At 35.7% G+C, this 17,328-nt stretch overlaps 2 protein-coding genes across 3 annotated transcripts; both read right to left on the reverse strand.

Moving 5' to 3' along the window:
- Positions 1-920: 920 nt before the first annotated feature.
- Positions 921-3,060, reverse strand: LOC141696937 (protein NUCLEAR FUSION DEFECTIVE 4-like). The gene has a single exon (XM_074501096.1). The coding sequence runs from the start codon at positions 2,805-2,807 to the stop codon at positions 1,080-1,082; it is 1,728 nt and encodes a 575-aa protein (XP_074357197.1). The 5' UTR covers positions 2,808-3,060; the 3' UTR covers positions 921-1,079.
- Positions 3,061-3,709: 649 nt separating this feature from the next.
- Positions 3,710-9,062, reverse strand: LOC141696938 (glycine-rich RNA-binding protein RZ1C). 2 transcript variants are annotated; one of them, XM_074501098.1, is made up of 4 exons: positions 8,913-9,062; positions 8,691-8,828; positions 4,470-4,960; positions 3,710-4,208 (listed from the first exon to the last, which is right to left on the reverse strand). In XM_074501098.1, exons 2-4 carry the CDS (start codon positions 8,808-8,810, stop codon positions 3,971-3,973), a joined length of 849 nt encoding a protein of 282 aa, XP_074357199.1. In that variant the 5' UTR covers positions 8,811-8,828; positions 8,913-9,062; the 3' UTR covers positions 3,710-3,970. The 2 variants fall into 2 exon arrangements, with proteins under 2 accessions (XP_074357199.1, XP_074357200.1); XM_074501099.1 differs by lacking the exons at positions 8,691-8,828; positions 8,913-9,062 and adding an exon at positions 5,966-8,647.
- Positions 9,063-17,328: the final 8,266 nt, after the last annotated feature.

Raw genomic sequence — 17,328 nt, forward strand, 5'->3', positions numbered from 1 at the left:
CTAATTTTGATGACTTACACTTAACCAACTGGCACACTTTCAAATTGACCCGCAGATGCATATATTTGCATATACATTTTGAGTCTGCACTGAAATGACATATCATATACATTTGCGTGTAACTTTGTTTTTAATTGATGCCTTATTGAATGCATGTATTTGCATGAATACAAGAAAATGGTTCTTTCAAAATGAAGTTGAAACCTTCAATACACATGGACCACCATAAGAAGTAAGTGGACTAGGAGAACAGAACAAATGATGAGTTTTTATTATAGAAAAAGAAACATTACTAACCAAGTCCTTTTCTTATTATTTTTCAAGAACATGAGAATTAAATACAAAATTTAATACTACTAACAAGACAAGTTTTAGGGAAGAAGAACTCCCTAGCTCTATAAACTTTTACAGAAAAAATCGAATGGTATCAAACTTTTACATTCACAACATTTTCCAAATTTTTAGGATTTTTGACATGCAGTGTATACATCAAACTTATGTATAAGCTATCAACATATGTTAATTCATTTGTTCAAGTATATAGCTCCAAATTTTTAGCTAGATATAATATGGATGGAGGTCGCGATATACGGGCTCATCCATATTTATCGATTCAAGGTAAATATTTTGAGAAAAATTTCCGTGAATAAAAAGAACCTAAAATAGAAAGATTTAAGTGCCCATAAAATTGATATGAGCCCTTGTATTTACGTCCACTTCTCGTGTTTAACGTATTCACAAAATATTTTCGCACACAAATGTTTACACCCAATATTACTCGTCAAGACTCAACGCTCGTATCTTTAAACTTTGCAAACAAAGAATCAAATGGTGCAAATTCGTCAATAAAAACTTGGTGTAGTGTTGAGTTTTTTTGACCTAACTCCTGTATGTGCGTGCTTAAGTAGTTAACAAAAAAATGGTAAAAACTTTAACATTTCCACACCATTTTTTTCCAAATTTCTATGGTTTTCCACATGCGGTTTATACATGAAGCACAAGTGTACAAGTATAAGCTATCGACATATATCAATTCATTTGTTTGAGTATCAGGTCTATATATAAGCACTACTTCCACATCAGCTTTTTATTGCCGGAACATCTTTCACGGCCAGAGCATTCTCCGACTCAGCGGCCTCTCGGAACTTCTTGTAAATGTCACTTTTATAGAACTTCCTAGTCCTAAGCACCAAAACAACCGAAGCGAGGGCACCAAAAGCTGTCACAACAGTGATTATAATAAAAGCCAATTTGAAACATTCATCTCCAATGCATTCCAATGACTCTCCTTTAATTCGATCTCGTCCCGAAGCTCTCAGTTGCTTCAAGGCCTCTTTGTCGTATAAATCACCGGTGACCCTTACATTGAGCACATATAATCCAATTGGACTTGCCACGGACCCGAAATTATATAATGTGGAGTAGTACTTTAGGCCAAAAATCTCGGAGATTATGGCGAAAAGCAAAGGCCATTGTGCACCGAAGCAGAACCCTATGATTATCGACGCGAAGTAAAGGGAGTTAGGGACATTGAAAGCGATAAGAAGGTGACCAACACATGATAAAATGAGCGTCGTTGTAAGCATTAGCGGCCTCGGAAATTTGTAATTTTTCAGTAAGGTTTCGGATAGAAAACCAGCTACAACTCGTCCAAGGTAATTCCATATGCTAACAAGTGATACGAATGTACTAATGCTGTGTTTTGAGTATCCTTGTGAGATTCCAATTTGTCCCAAATTATCGATAGCTGTTAATGTACCACCAACGCCACAAGTTGTCGCCACGAAGAGGATTAGCATGTCCATGCTAAAGAGTGCTTGAAGTATAGTGTAGTCATCTCCTCGGGCTGGTGGTCGAAAAACATTTTGCATGCACGAATCATCTTTCGGTGAAGCCGGTGGTTGATTCGATACTGGTACAGGAGTTTCTTGAGATGGTTTCTCAGTAATGACATTTACTTGAGAAAGAGAAATTTCGACTTTTGCTTGTTGTTTAACCTTCCAGAGATTATATTCCTCTTGTACAACAACTGCAAGGGGTAGCATAAGAAAAAACACGACCACGGCAGTGCTTCCACGAAACTGATTCCTCGTAAATGAAACTTGTTTATCGACAATTATAGCCACCATGAGAAAACCCGCAAGGCCAAGTGAGATGTATAGAAATTTGTAGAAAATTTTGAGCTCATTCACTTGTCGAACGACTTTCAATATCCGAATTGTACGTAGAAAAACGAAGGAAACAGCTGCAGGAAGCCAGCCTATAAGCAAAATAAGAGACTTTGTATTGGATCCATAGGCTGCATGGTAAATTTGCGTGATGATTGCTCCACTAAGTCCTACAAAACCCTTGAGTATCCCGAGTACCGCGCCTCGGCTCTCGGGGAAGTTTTGTACACAAGTGACAAGAGCGCCGGTGTTGGCAAAAGATTGAGAGTTTGCTCCAATACATAAGTATAAACACATGTGCCAAACTTGAGGAGTTGAAATTCTTTTGGTGACAGCAAGCCAGATCATAAAGTATCCGAAAAAGTTTAGAACTGCGCCTATTGAGAGGACAACGTAAGGCGGAGTAACTTCATTGATTAGGCCGGAGAGAACTCCGACGTTTGCTCCCAAGTCTTTGAAGAAGCTGAGCAGGTTTAGGGTTGATTGGTCATAACCTAGGACGGATTTGATGTCACCGGAGTAAAGGCTGAACATGTAGGTTGCACCGGCAACCGACATAATTAGAAATGATGCAAACATCATGAACCACCGACCGGCAAGGATTTGTAGGGTTAGGGTTTTCATCATGTTAGGGCTCATGTCTGCACCGGCAAATACTATATAGCTTATTTAGCTGGTTATGAGACCTCTAGCTAGTGCTAGCTTATTTAGCTAGTTAGAAAGTTTGATATTTAAATATTTAATCCACAAGGAGTTCTTTTATAGTAAGGGGATACTTAAAATTCCTACATGTTTGGGATTTTTATAGAAGAGAACTTGAAATAGAAGTGAGAATTGTAGTGGAGACTTTTGTGCAAGTTTTTTGACTCGTATAGATGGGCCTGTAGAAATTAACAGATGGATACCTGTAGAAAATTTGAGATTTATTTAGTGGAGGAGACTGGTGATTGAAAACTAAAAATAGTAACTAACTAGTCAATAAAAGATGGCTGTGGCTTGTGTGGTTGTGATTGATACCCTGGAAGAGGAAGATACTTGGAAGAAATAATTTAGTAGTGAAGATATTAATTATATGGAAAGGCATTTGTTTTGACTATTGCAGTTAAATTAAATGTATAATTGGGAGCTTATTAATATGTGCTGTATTATCTCTCAAGTCCTCCTACCCAAATACAAGGAGAGATTGTCCCATAAGACTTTCCGTCCATACATACAGTTTGCTCCAAACAAAAAAAGAAGAAAGAAGTCTACTATTTTTCCCAAAATGTTAAAATAGGGAATGTACCTGTCTGGCAAGTAGATGTAGAAACTTATCATTTAGTGTTGAGCAAGCCCCATTTGCAAAGCTGTTGTGGGGGTCCTGGTGGAGCCTTCACTTATAAAGTTAACTTGATATTGTGTGAATTGTAACCTGTATATCAGATACTCTTAGACTAATCAACCATTAGAACCTTTTACTGGTGTAGGCTTCGATGATGTACACTTCAATTTGGCACATACAGTCCACCGAAGTAACTAGTTGCAAAGCCAAAGTAAGAACCTATTGAAATGGATTCTTAGATCAAAAGGTTAAAATATCATTTCCACATCCATAGTTTCTAGTGTCTACATAATTCTTTAACAATCAGTTCCTAGGGCAATCACTGATCAGGGATTTGAAAAGACAAACTAGCAGAGACTTCACGAAAATCATCGGCGTCGAGCGTCGAACATCAAAAGCTGAAAAATTGCAAACATCCTACGAACATATAGAAATTCGATACCCATAAACTACTAGTACAGTTTAGAACTGATAGGATGATCTAGTAACGGTCGAAGGAAGAGGGTTGTCCTGCCCTCCTGGGGCGGTCATACGGACCAGCTCTGTCTCTGTAACCTTTTCCTTCATAGCGTGCTGGACCTCCACCTCCATACCTTTCACTGCTTCGCCTTGGGCCAGCATCCCTTTCATACAGTCTCTCTTTGCCATATCCATTTGTTGGGTAGCGATCTGAATCTCCATACCGATCACCTACAAAGCGATCACTGCTGGGAGGATACCTGGATGATTATGTAGTAAAAGTGATGGACATTAAAATACTAGTTTTCCTGAGAACATATAAACGCAAGCAGTAAAGATTTTTTTTAGCAAACACTATCATATCCAGTTTCAATAGAAATGCAGACAGAATCAAGTCACACAGCCTCTTGCTTGTAGGGACCAAAAACAACCAAGGCGGCCAGCTTTCTATACTAATATGGCATAATGAGAGAAGTATATTATTAAAGACATAATTAAGCTTTATATTAAGACGAGGATACCTGTCAGTAACATAATCACGACTCCCATATTTTGTCTCTCTGATTTCATAGCGATCCCCTCCATAACGTCCTCCATCATATCTATCATCAACAAAACGATCACGTTCACCATATCGATCACCAAAACGATCCCCACGGCCACCAGACCCAGCAAACCTGGAGACCGATGACAAATGACCACCAACTCGGCCACCACCTGCTGAAGGGCAGTCTCGGGCCCAGTGCCCAGGCCTCCCACACTTGAAGCACTCGTCTGGCCCTGACGATCTATCTCCTCCATAGCTTCCCCTGCCACCAGATGGGTAACCTGCACTATAGCGCTGACCTGCATCATCACCACCCATCTTTGGCTGGGCCTTGTTCACTGAGATTGCTCGATCACCCAACTCCCTGCCATGCATTTCCCTTATTGCATCTTCCATTCCACGACGATCTGCAAATGTCAGAAATCCAAAGCCCCGAGGGCGCCCAGTGTCTCTTTCCATCATGATCTACAGTTTGAAGTTCACAAGACAAATATTCATAAATTAGCACCAACAGAGAACCACTATGGAGAGGAATCCTAAAGAACAGTGTATACTCATAATTTGATGCCGTGTAAGAACACTCATACAGTATGCTACTTCTAATGACGGTTATTAGTAACTCAGATCAAGTCAGCCTGAATCCAGGTACCTAAGTAATTGTATAAAGTACACTATTAGCATATACTTGCATTCTAAAAAATTATCAGGCTTCAATAAAGAGATAATATATATAAGCATTTCGTAACCTCAAATTATCATTTGCAGATTATAAATCAATAATCTAGTCACATACGACCAACACATATACAATTACTAAATCAACTAAAGTAGAGTCTAATTATCTAGCTCATCTAGATCATGTTGCAGCCATGCAAGCCAAACTGTTTATGCTCCAATATTTTCATAAATTACATAAATGCATTTCGGCTTCCTCTTCTGGACCTACTCAATATATTCAGCAATGTGCAAGAGCAAGCAAGGATAAGCAAGTGCACCTTTCAAACTTTAAAGAAGTATTCAATAGACGATATGGCGTGATCTCATCTTCGAGTTGAAAAGATTCACCATGAACTGGTTGACAAACCATACTATTTTACAATCACATATACACTATCCCATGAGCTATAATATATTATTTAGGAAATATTTACTGTGATCCTAATATTTATCTTTATATTGTGCAGACTCTTTATTTCACCTTGGGTACCCGTCTTCTATTCAAATATTTGAACTCCCAACAGGAGTAAGGGCACTAGAACCTTAAAGCAAAAACATGTCAGAGTCCAAATCTTAGAAACATGGACATATATTCATGTTGGCCACTTCCAGCTGAGTCCAGGTAACATAATTTATATAATTGTTTTCATGTAGTATTATGTTATGTTCAGGGTGAGGAATTATATTCTGCCAATATACATAAAACAAGCATTTCAAGCACTAATTGTTAATAGAAGTAAAAAGTTTTCTTACTTGAATAGGAGAGTCCAGAATACTGTACAATTCAATCTTTGAAAGAACTTAACACTGTTTTGCTCGCAACGTAATATAGAACAGTCAAACCCCGGTATAAAGCATGCATGCACTGAATGTTACAAGGCTCAATGAAATAACTACAGACGCCATTCGCTCGAGTACAGTTTATTCAAAATAAAGCAGAACCTCTCATTTGACCACTAGATTTCAAACAGCACAAACAGAAAGTGAACTCAAACGGAACCATGAACAACCATGAAGGGGAGGAAACAAGAAGTAAGAATCTGTTACGTCTTCAACACAAAACATTCCAAAAAGATAATTTAATACGGAAAATCAACAGCATCAAGCGACACTAAAAACAAGTTGACTTCAAAATCGTACGTGTCAAAAGTTGGTGTCAAAGACGTCTCCTAATCCTTCTCCAGAAAACATTGAATTAGTGTCAAATCCATATGAATCACTAGTTCACAACCTATTTCAGACTTGAGGTGAACTGATTAGCCTGACTCATGTTCCTACGCATCAGTAAGCAATCAAATTCAACTCATTAGGCCAAGTTCAAACACTGATCCATCATATATAATCAGGCATGCAGGACAATTACATCAACTGATCTGAAGCACCACCCTTAACGACCATCCAATTCCTATATGAGTACAAATACCCTGTGAATGATGACTGCACATGCAAGAAAGGCTTTACAAGAATAAAGGAAAAAGAAGATGCAGGACTTGTAATCGGTTTCAATACCCAGGTTTGGATATTGATCCAGCTTACATGAGACTCTTCACTTAGAGAACCAATATGTCATCTTATAACTCCAACAAGCAAAACCTTTTTGAATAGAGTACTAAACTGGGATACAGAGCTAAAATAAAATCACTGTTTCCTCTAGAAGAATGCAACAGGAAGCAACAGGAAGCAACAGACTTATCATTTCCCATCCACCGAGGGTTCTTGCAAGATAACTATGTAAACTAATGTGTTCAAACGAGAGACTGTATTCTACAACAAAAAGAACTAAGGATTTAACCCTACTAGAATTTGGCATGAAAAAAAGATATATGTCACGTTGCAAAGCCACTGAACTTATTCCAAATTAAAAGTCCATAGGCATACACCGTATCCACCGTTACAAACATCATATTTCACTGCTTAAATATTTCTGTCACCGGGAAGAGCGCGGAAGAGAGCTATCATCACGAAGAGGGTGAAGGCTAGCTGGAGACACAGAGGACGAAACTGCAGTCTAGTAAACAATTGTTTGTTCAGAATTAATCTGCATCCTTTGCATGCGCTATTTCTACTACCTACAGACCTTAGCGAATTGGCTTAAAACTAATCTTGGCTATAATCTGATAACCGATGGGATACCGCAAACATTAGTTTTTAAGCATGTAATACTGTATATTCATGCAATCTTGGTGAAGCTCATCTGCCTGTCACACACGCAAAATTCTTCAATCTATAAACTTTGTTAGTTTTATTGTTTTCATCATACCACCAGAGGCAATTCAGCTTATGGAAACTATGATAATCACTCGAAAATTAGAAACAATAATGAACATAGGACTTCAGTTCTATCCAACAACAAATATCTTATGGATTAATTTAAATTCATCACGGATCAGAGGCAGTCCAATGTCATCTCAGGTCTTCCGTAACTGATACCTTACCGCGGATTTTATTTTATACTGAAGAAATTGTTCTGATACAAAAGAACCTGATGAATCTGATATTCAACTCAATCAGCCTTCTGAGACAGAGACAGTGACTCATACATTAAAATCTGAACAGAACCAGCTGAGAAAATTCAATCAAACATCTAACACTTGGCTTCAATGGTGCAAAACAAATTTACCAAAAGCTCCTTTAAATTCAACTTAAGGCAAATCATACCTCGCAGCAGTATTACCAAAAAAAGGCCACATATGAGTAAATTTAATTAATAAATTAAATAAGTTGTAAAAACTATATAATAATGCACAAAAGGTATCAATATGATAGATAAACACATACCAACATATTATACTGAATAAAAACTGTTGTCCATCGTATTCATTAACATAGCAGTTTCATTAACTCAAGAACAACAAAAATAAAAAATCTTATCCGTGCACTAGGTTGATAAGAAAACTGTAGTAAGCTCAAATCTTCTCCTATAGACTACTAAGATATCATTTAAACATCACAACTTTTGCAAGATTGTTCCGGTCAAAAAAATATTATGAATTTCATTTTTTAACCCAGAATGCCCCGTTAATTAGAACTTTTACCCTTGAACCTTAAATATTCATTTTCATCAAAGCGTAATAAAAATTTAGACCCACCCCAAATAAACTTTCACAATCATTACCTGAAACCAAAAATATCACTCCCAATCTATATATCCTTAAGAAAACAAGAACTACATACTAAGATAGTTTATACAAAAGTATTTGTACTAAAAATTTAATTAAACAACTTGCAAGATAATTGTCCGGGCTTCATTATTTTCTTCAAAAACATACCTAAAACCCCTTAAACCTACAACACATCAATTCACCCTCACAACCCACCACAACCCAAAACCAAAAAAACAATTAAACCCGACAACCAAACACGAAAACCAAAACAACCCAGATCCCAAAATTTCACAATTCACACATACCAACAAAACCCACATAAAAATATACACACAAAAACATCAAAACACATACAATTCAAGAAAAATAAAAACCTGGGAGTCAATAATTTTGCCGAAACGAGAGAACGCATCTTCAAGCTGACGCTCAGTGACTTCCCACGATAATCCCCCAACAAATATTCGATATTCTTGAGGCTCTTTAGCACCAGACATTTTTCTTTTAATTGTAACCTGTAATAAACAATTAATCAAAATTACAACAATTAATTGACGTAAAATTGAAAGATAATATGTGTAATTGAGCATATACGATACCTTGTTCGTGTGAATTTTGTGGATTGGGGTTTAGTTTGAGAGGTGTTTGTAAACCCTAGATCTATTGCTTATATAATAATTTGGGCGAGCCTGTTTATTTCTTGGCTTATTTAGTTTTATGTGTCAAGCTTAGACAAAAAGTTTAAGTTAGCCATCAAGATTTTAAAATATTCGGTTCCGTCATTGATATTTTACGGCAAGGACATCATTACCCGAAATTTTATATATACGAGTATTCGTATTGTTTAAGAATCGGTTTCGTCTAATGCGTAAAGGTGTACACCGATCCAAATTCACCTTATTTCATCGGATTTAAATCGTTTATTTAACTCAAACATATTTTGGTTGAAAAATAGTAAATTCAATTTATAGGTTTCAATTTTTTTAACCCATCTTTTAATAAAAATATTAGAATTTAATAAATTTATATAACCTAATCTTTTAATATGTTATATATGAGGATCATTACGGAGGAATTGCATGTGTGATTGTTTAAATTCATAGTTTTTCGTTTATTTCTTCTCCTTCATCCCTTCACCATTCTCCTTTGCATATTTATCTATTTTACATACATTGAGAACAATGCATAATTTAGGTATGGGGGTTTAGTGTAATTTTTTTAAAAAAAATTCAAAAAATTCAAAAAAAATTTAAAAATTGAAAAAAAATAATCAAAAATAGAGAATTTTTTAGCTAAGTTGTCTTGACCTCTCTTGAAATTTAATAGTAGTTGGTGCTAGCGTATTTTTAGAATTTTATATCTATGTGCCTTTTAGATAATTTGACATAGTTGTGTAAGGTGTCTTTTTGGAACGTGTGTCGAACGATTTTCACTTTAGATTTCAAGACGACACTTTTTGCACAAGACCTTTATTGGAGTGATTGTCTAGTAATGTTATTCGATACTTAAGAAAGAACCCACATGTTGAAAAAATGTTGAATTAAATCTTTGCGAATAAAAAATGAAAAAAAAAATAAACTACTTCAATACCAATTATTTTTTAAACAAAATTTTTAGATGATGGGCATAACTAGATATGACTAGTCTTGTTTTGTGGCATTTGTTACTCGCGTTATTAAGTCCGTCGGGAGATTTCAAAACCTATTGCCCTAAGACCATCTGGTTTGGGAGTTACTGACCTAAAGCTCGCTACATGGATAACATATACAGAAAGCCTAAGAAAACAGACATAATAAGGTCAATTGAAAAAAATGAAAAAAAATAATGAAAATATAAAAGAAGAAAATAATTTATTTGTGGAGTTTGGCTAGATACTTGATTTTAATAGAGAATGGGTCAGTTCAATATTGGTTGGAAAAGAGAAAATGTTCTAAGACAGTTAAATCAATCAAAGGCCTTAAATTCACAACACATGTTGGAATCTTTTATATAAGTATTAAGTAGACATAAGTAGATTTGAATCACCTACATCTTAAAAATTATTAGAAGAGTTTTTAAGGTACTCATTTTCCCTATAATTTTTTTTATTGACACAATAAATAGTAGTGTAAATTTGAGATAATTGCTTGTTGAATAGCCTCGCAGATATTATGGGTATATCTTCTGTAAATCCTTAGAAGACAACACTCCTCCTATGGAGATCGTCCATAGGTTTAACCGGTTGATAAACCTAAAATTACCCATCACGCCTACGAAAATGAGCATGAGACTTTTTTTAGTTAATTTTTTTTATTTTACTCGAGGACGAGTAAAAGATAAGTATGAGGGCATTTGATAATCACGTATTTTTGTATAATTTTATACATATTTGTTGTTTGCTTTCATATTTTTAATTAATTAATTTGTTGCATTCTCATTATTTTGTAGATATTTGGCAAATGAGAAATGTGAAGAAAAAGGAGAAAAGGGCAAAAATGGAAGAAATCTAAAGCGACCAAGCAACTTGGAGAAAAAGCCAAAAGAAGGAGTTGGTTGTTCAGCAAACATACACTCCTACATTGTTAGAAATATGTTGTGAACTTGATGATAAGTTGTACAAAATACCTATGTAGATTTAACTTAGTATTTTTGTAGCTCTCGACAAATGTTCTAATATAGTCCCGACGGATGAACTTCATAGTCCCGACGGATGACAACTGAACATCCATCGAGAGTGTAGCTTATGTAACAATAAGTTTTGTAGCACATTTCTGCAAACAACAATGTTTTAGTTGAGTAGATGTTGTAGGATTCTTTAAGTCATGTCGACTACTAGATTGATATACAGATGAGGTTGGCTAATTTGAAATATAAGATGTCTTGTAATTCTGTATAAGTGAAATGGAGTCAAATGACAGAAAGGCTACGAACGGATGATCTACAAAGACTATCAACGGATAATCAACTAGGCTCCCGATGGATGATCAACATAATCCCGACGGATGATAATATTCAAATTAGCAGTTAACAGTGACAACACAGTCACATGGGTCGGATGTTTGCAAATGGAATGTGGCAGCCTAATTGCAGGATTTAGAGAACAAAGAAGCATTACCATTTCCATGCAAATATGAAGATATTCAAAGATGCTGGATAGAGTAATGTAGCAGCATGAAGTTAGATTAGCTATAGTTTTGTTTTATAATCTTGTCTTACTATCATGTAACTTGGTGATATATAAACCAAGAGTAGCAAGTAGAACAAAATAACTAAGTAAGTATAATTTTCAGAGAGATAGATAAAACTATATTTGTTAAGAATTTCTCTGTAAGTTTGTAAGTTCTCTTGTAAGCAGATGTGTGCTATTCAAGCATCACAGAGTTCTCATACTAATATATATATCTCTGGTGGATAAGTTCAAATCCACCAGAAAGTTTTAAAACTTTGTATTTTATTACTTTGTGTTTTGATTTCAATTCAAGTTTCATTCCGCACTTCTTGCAAAATCAAACACTGTTATATATTAAGTAAGAACAGTCTTAAAATTTAAAAAGTAGCCAGAATTATATTCAACCCCCCCTTCTGTAATTCTTGTTGCATTGTTTGGGACTAACAATTGGTATATGAGTAAGCTCCTGAAGTACAAAGAGTGTAAAGATCAACACAATCAGCAAGATGATCAGGAAGGATGTTGGAGTTAAAATTTCATTTCTAGAAAAAAGATAATTATCACCACTGGAAGGTGAAGATGCACCTCTATCTTCTCTCCTTATGTGGACTGCATTAAAAGAGGTCCTCATGTCCCTATGAGAGCTGCAACAGGGAATGAACCATCAGTTCCAAAGCCTAGGCATGAATGGTCTGATCCAGATATTGAACAAGTCAGGAAATATAAAAAGGCCATGAACATACTGTTTAATGGTGTTGATGGTGATATGTTTGATAACATCATCAACTGCAAAACAACTAAAGAGGTTTGGGACACAATACAAATTATCTGTGATGGTACTGAGCAAGTAGGAGAGAACAAAATGCACCTCTTGATTCAACAATATGAGCATTTTCACTGTGAAGAAAGTGAGTCACTCACTGATATATTTAGTAGATTTCAAAAGCTACTAAATGCCTTTAAGTTGCATGGAAGGGTCTATCAAACAAAAGACTCAAACCTTAAATTCCTTAGATCTCTACCAAAGGAATGGAAGCTCATGACAGTTACTTTAAGAAACTCTCAAGATTACAAGGAATTTATCTTGGAAAGACTGTATGGAATTCTAAAAACCTATGAGCTTAAAATAGAGCAAGATGAAAAGATTGAGAAAGGAAGGAAGAAAGGAGGATTTATTGCATTTGTTGCTGAACAAGAAAAGGAAAAGGAGATGAAAGTTGAAGCTGTTGAATTTGTATCAAACTCAAGGGTTTGTGAAAGCAAGGGTAAAGGGCTGATTGCTGAAAATGAAGAACAGTTGAGCCAATATGACATGGATGATATAGATGAGCATCTAGCGTTCCTATCTAGGAGATTTTCCAAGCTCAAATTGAAGAAAATTTTTGGAGCAGCTAAGCCAAACAGAAATATGGTTGATAAGTCTAAATTCAAGTGTTTCAAATGTGGCTTGGCGGGTCATTTTGCTAGTGAGTGTAGAAAGTCCGATTCAAGTAAGAAGAAGTTTGAGCCTGTTGACTACAAGCAAAAATATTTTGAGTTGCTCAAACAAAAGGAAAGGGCTTTCATCACACAAGAGAATGACTGGGCTGCAGATGGATTGGATGAAGATGAGGAAACAAACTATGTCAATCTAGCCCTAATGGCCAAATCAGATGAAGCAGGAGTTAGTTCATCTAGCAATCAGGTAATCACCACCAACCTAGCACATTTAACTAAAACTGAGTGCAATGATGCTATCAATGATATGTCTACTGAATTGTATCATTTGCGTGTAACTCTTAAATCCCTCACTAAGGAAAATGCTAAAATTAAAGAAAACAATTTGTTTTTAAGTGAGAGAAATAATGTGCTAGAGTCTCAATTTATTGAGTTTGAAAAATTGAGAATTGAATGTAAAACCGCTAAGGAAGAATTAACTGAATCTTTAAAGAAAGAAGAGATTTTAAGGAAGCAGCTTGAACGAGAACATGAAGTAATCAAAGCATAGAAATCATCTAGAGATGTCCATGCTCAAATTACTAAAGTTCAAGGTATAGAATCTTTTTGTGATGAAGCCTTGTAAAAGAGTAAGGAGAAACTTGATTCCAATTTGATTGAAGGACTGTCGACAGATGTGGATTCGACGAATGATGAGTGTTATCCGTCGAAAGACCAAAAGGACTATCCATTGAAAGACAAGGAACCACATCCGTCGGCTGAGAAAAAGCCAGTTAGCAAAGCCAAACTAGCTAAGTTAAATGAAAAATATGGATCAGTTTCTAAAAACTTTGTTCCAGGAAAATCAAGTCAAGTGAGAAAAGAAAAGATAGTCAATATTGGTCATCTGTCTATCAAGCAATTGAATGATAGATTAGAGAAGATTGAGGTTAAAACAGAATCAAAAAGAAAAAATAATAGAAATGGGAATGTAGGAATTAACAAACATAACAAGTACACACCTGATAAATATGCTCCAAGAAAAATATGTGTTAAGGGTGGTAGTGTTAATCATTTGTCTGTTAATTGCAAACTTGCTATGCATGCTCCTATGTCTACACCTTCTTCATTTCCCAACATGCCTGCCATGTCTATGAATGTCTTGCCTGCACATTATATGAATACACAATTTGCTAATATGCCATTTGTACCTAATTCATATTATGCTGCATTTAGTATGCCTCAAATGACATTTAGCATTCCTTACTAGAATAACATGTTTACACATGGCATGCTTTTTCCTGTTAATCAAAATATGCATGATAATTCTGCTTCAATGAATGGTTTCAAAGGTCCAACTCAAATGACTAAGGATGAATCTGAAATACCCAAGTCAAATGAGGTCAAACCTAAGAAACCAAAGAAAAGGCTAACAAGGCAGGATCCAAGGAAACTTGGGTACCAAAATCAACTTGATTTGATTTTGATATGTGCAGGGAAACAGAAAGAATCTTTGGTATCTGGATAGTGGGTGCTCAAGGCATATGACTGGAGATTCTACCCTGCTCATTAGTTTTAAGGAAAGAGCTGGCCCAAGTATCACCTTTGGAGATGACAGCAAGGGTTATACTGTGGGATATGACTTGATTTCAAAGGAAAATGTCATCATTGAAGAGGTTATCCTAGTGGATGGACTCAAGCATAACCTGTTGAGTATCAGCCAGCTTTGTGATAAGGGCAACTCAGTCACTTTCAATTCAGAAGCCTGTATTGTGACTGACAAGAAGAGCAACAAAGTGGTTCTCACTCGAGTGAGAAAAGGCAATGTGTATCTAGATGACTTCAACTCAACAAATGCAGAATCTGTAACTTGCCTTCTCAGTAAAGCAAGTCAAGATGAAAGTTGGTTGTGGCACAAGAAGCTATCCCATCTAAACTTCAAGACCATGAATGAGCTAGTCAAGAGAGAATTGGTTAGAGGTATTCCTCAAGTGGAGTTTTTAAAGGATGGATTATGTGATGCTTGCCAGAAAGGAAAGTAAATTAAAGCATCATTCAAAAAGAAGCTTGATTCAATAATTGAAGAACCTTTGCAACTGTTGCACATGGATTTGTTTGGACCAGTCAATGTATTATTAATCTCTGGGAAGAAATATTGCCTAGTAATTGTAGATGATTTTTCAAAGTTCTCTTGGACATATTTTCTAAAGTCCAAAGATGAGGCTAATGAAGTCATCACCAATCACATAAGGCAAGTTAACAATCATCCTGACTTCATGGTTAGAAGAATCAGGAGTGACAATGGAACTGAGTTTAAAAATTCTGTGATGAGACTATTTTGTGAAGAGAATGGGATTATGCATGAGTTTTCTGCAGCTAGAACTCCATAATAAAATGGAGTGGTGGAAAGGAAAAACAGATCTCTTATTGAAACTGCAAGAACAATGCTAGAAGAATCAAAGTTACCAACATACTTTTGGGCTGAAGCTGTAAAAACTGCATGCTATACTCAAAATATTTCTTTGGTCAATCAAGCAAAATGCATGACACCCTACCAATTGTTCAAGAATAGGAAGCCAGCTCTAAATTTTCTTCATATCTTTGGATGCAAGTGCTACATTCTAAGAAATCAAACTGATTAACATGGAAAGTTTGATGCCAAAACATATGAAAGAATTTTTGTTGGATATGCTGTTGGAAAAATATATAGAGTCTACAATCTAAGAACCAACATTGTTATGGACTCTGTACATGTTGTGTTTGATGATAAAAAGATTGAAGGACTGCAAGATGGAGATTTCCATGAGGGCCTCAAATTTGACAATGTGGAGATGATTCATGAAGATAGTGATGATGATAGTGATCAAGAACCAATATCCAAGGATAATACAGAAAAGTCTATAACTAATGAATCACATAATTCAACATCCGTCGAAAGACAAAGTACATCATCCGTCAAGAGACAATCTGCATCATTCGTCGACAGGCAAAGAACATCATCCGTCGACAGGAAAAGATCAACATCCGTCGATCCCTCAACAGGAGTTGGAAGTCAAATAAGATCACAGTCAGAAAGAACCCCATCTTCAAGTCAAAGATCCATAAACTCAGGGGGAGTTTCTGATCATCAAAACTCTACTAATCATCAGGACAATAATGAGGCCTCTTCATCTAGAGCTAATTTACCATAACAGAGAAAATGGACTAGAGATCACCCTTTTGAGCTCATTATTGGTGATGCATCTTCTAGAGTTCAAACAAGGAAAGAAACTCAAGAAGAATGTCTGTATAGCAGCTTTCTTTCAAAGGAAGAACCAAAGAAGGTAGAAGAAGCTCTGTTGGATCCTGATTGGGTTATATAGCTATGCAGGAGGAGCTAAACCAATTTGAAAGGAATAAGGTATTGAAGCTAGTACCCAAGCCTAAAGGAAAGAATCCAATTGACACCAAGTGGGTATTCAGAAACAAGATGGATGAAAATGGCATAGTTGTCTGGAACAAATCTAGATTGGTTCCTAAGGGCTACTATCAATAAGAAGGAATAGATTTTGATGAAACTTTTGCTCCTGTTGTAAGACTTGAAGCCACCAGAATTTTCTTAGCCTATGCAGCCCATGCCAATTTCAAAGTCTATCAAATGGATGTCAAAAGTGCCTTTCAGAATGGATATTTGGAGGAGGAAGTCTATGTAAGTCAGCCTCCTGATTTTGAAGATCCAAATTTTCCAGAATATGTTTACTATCTTTTGAAAGCACTTTATGGATTGAAGCAAGTACCTAGAGCCTGGTATGATACTTTGTCAAAGTTTCTCTTAGAAATTCACTTCATAAGAGGTACTGTTGACAAAGCTTTATTCTTTAGAAATGTTAATGGCTCTAGCATACTTGTTCAAATTTATGTAGATGATATTATATCTGGCTCTACAGATGAAAAACTTTGTAAAAGGTTTGCCAAATTGATGCAAAGTAAGTATAAAATGAGCATGATGGGAGAACTAACTTACTTTCTTGGTTTACAAGTTAAGCAAGTTAGTGATGGAATATTCATTAGTCAAACCAAATACATTTATGTTAGATATATTTGTGATGTCATGACTAATCTGATGTGTTTAGTTCCAGAACTTAATATCAAGACTTATCAGGACTTACTGGAAATCAGAACTTACTGAAGTCAGAACTTATATCAGAACTTAAGGCTGTCAGGATTTATATCAGGACTTAAGTGCGGGTACTTCAGATAAGGAATGCGGTTGATTTACAGGATAGTATCTGGACTAAAACACTGGAAGATATGTTTTAGAGTTGGACAACTAGAAGACTTGTAGAAGATAATATCTGATTGATATATTTTAGGAGACATAATTATATTCCATATCAATTAGAAGATATCTTATAACTGTGTACTATATAAACACAACTTAAGGTTTACACTATATGTGTTATCATTCACAA

The sequence above is a fragment of the Apium graveolens genome, chromosome 11, assembly GCF_009905375.1.
Source record: "Apium graveolens cultivar Ventura chromosome 11, ASM990537v1, whole genome shotgun sequence".
In the NCBI taxonomy this organism is placed as follows: Eukaryota; Viridiplantae; Streptophyta; class Magnoliopsida; order Apiales; family Apiaceae; genus Apium; species Apium graveolens.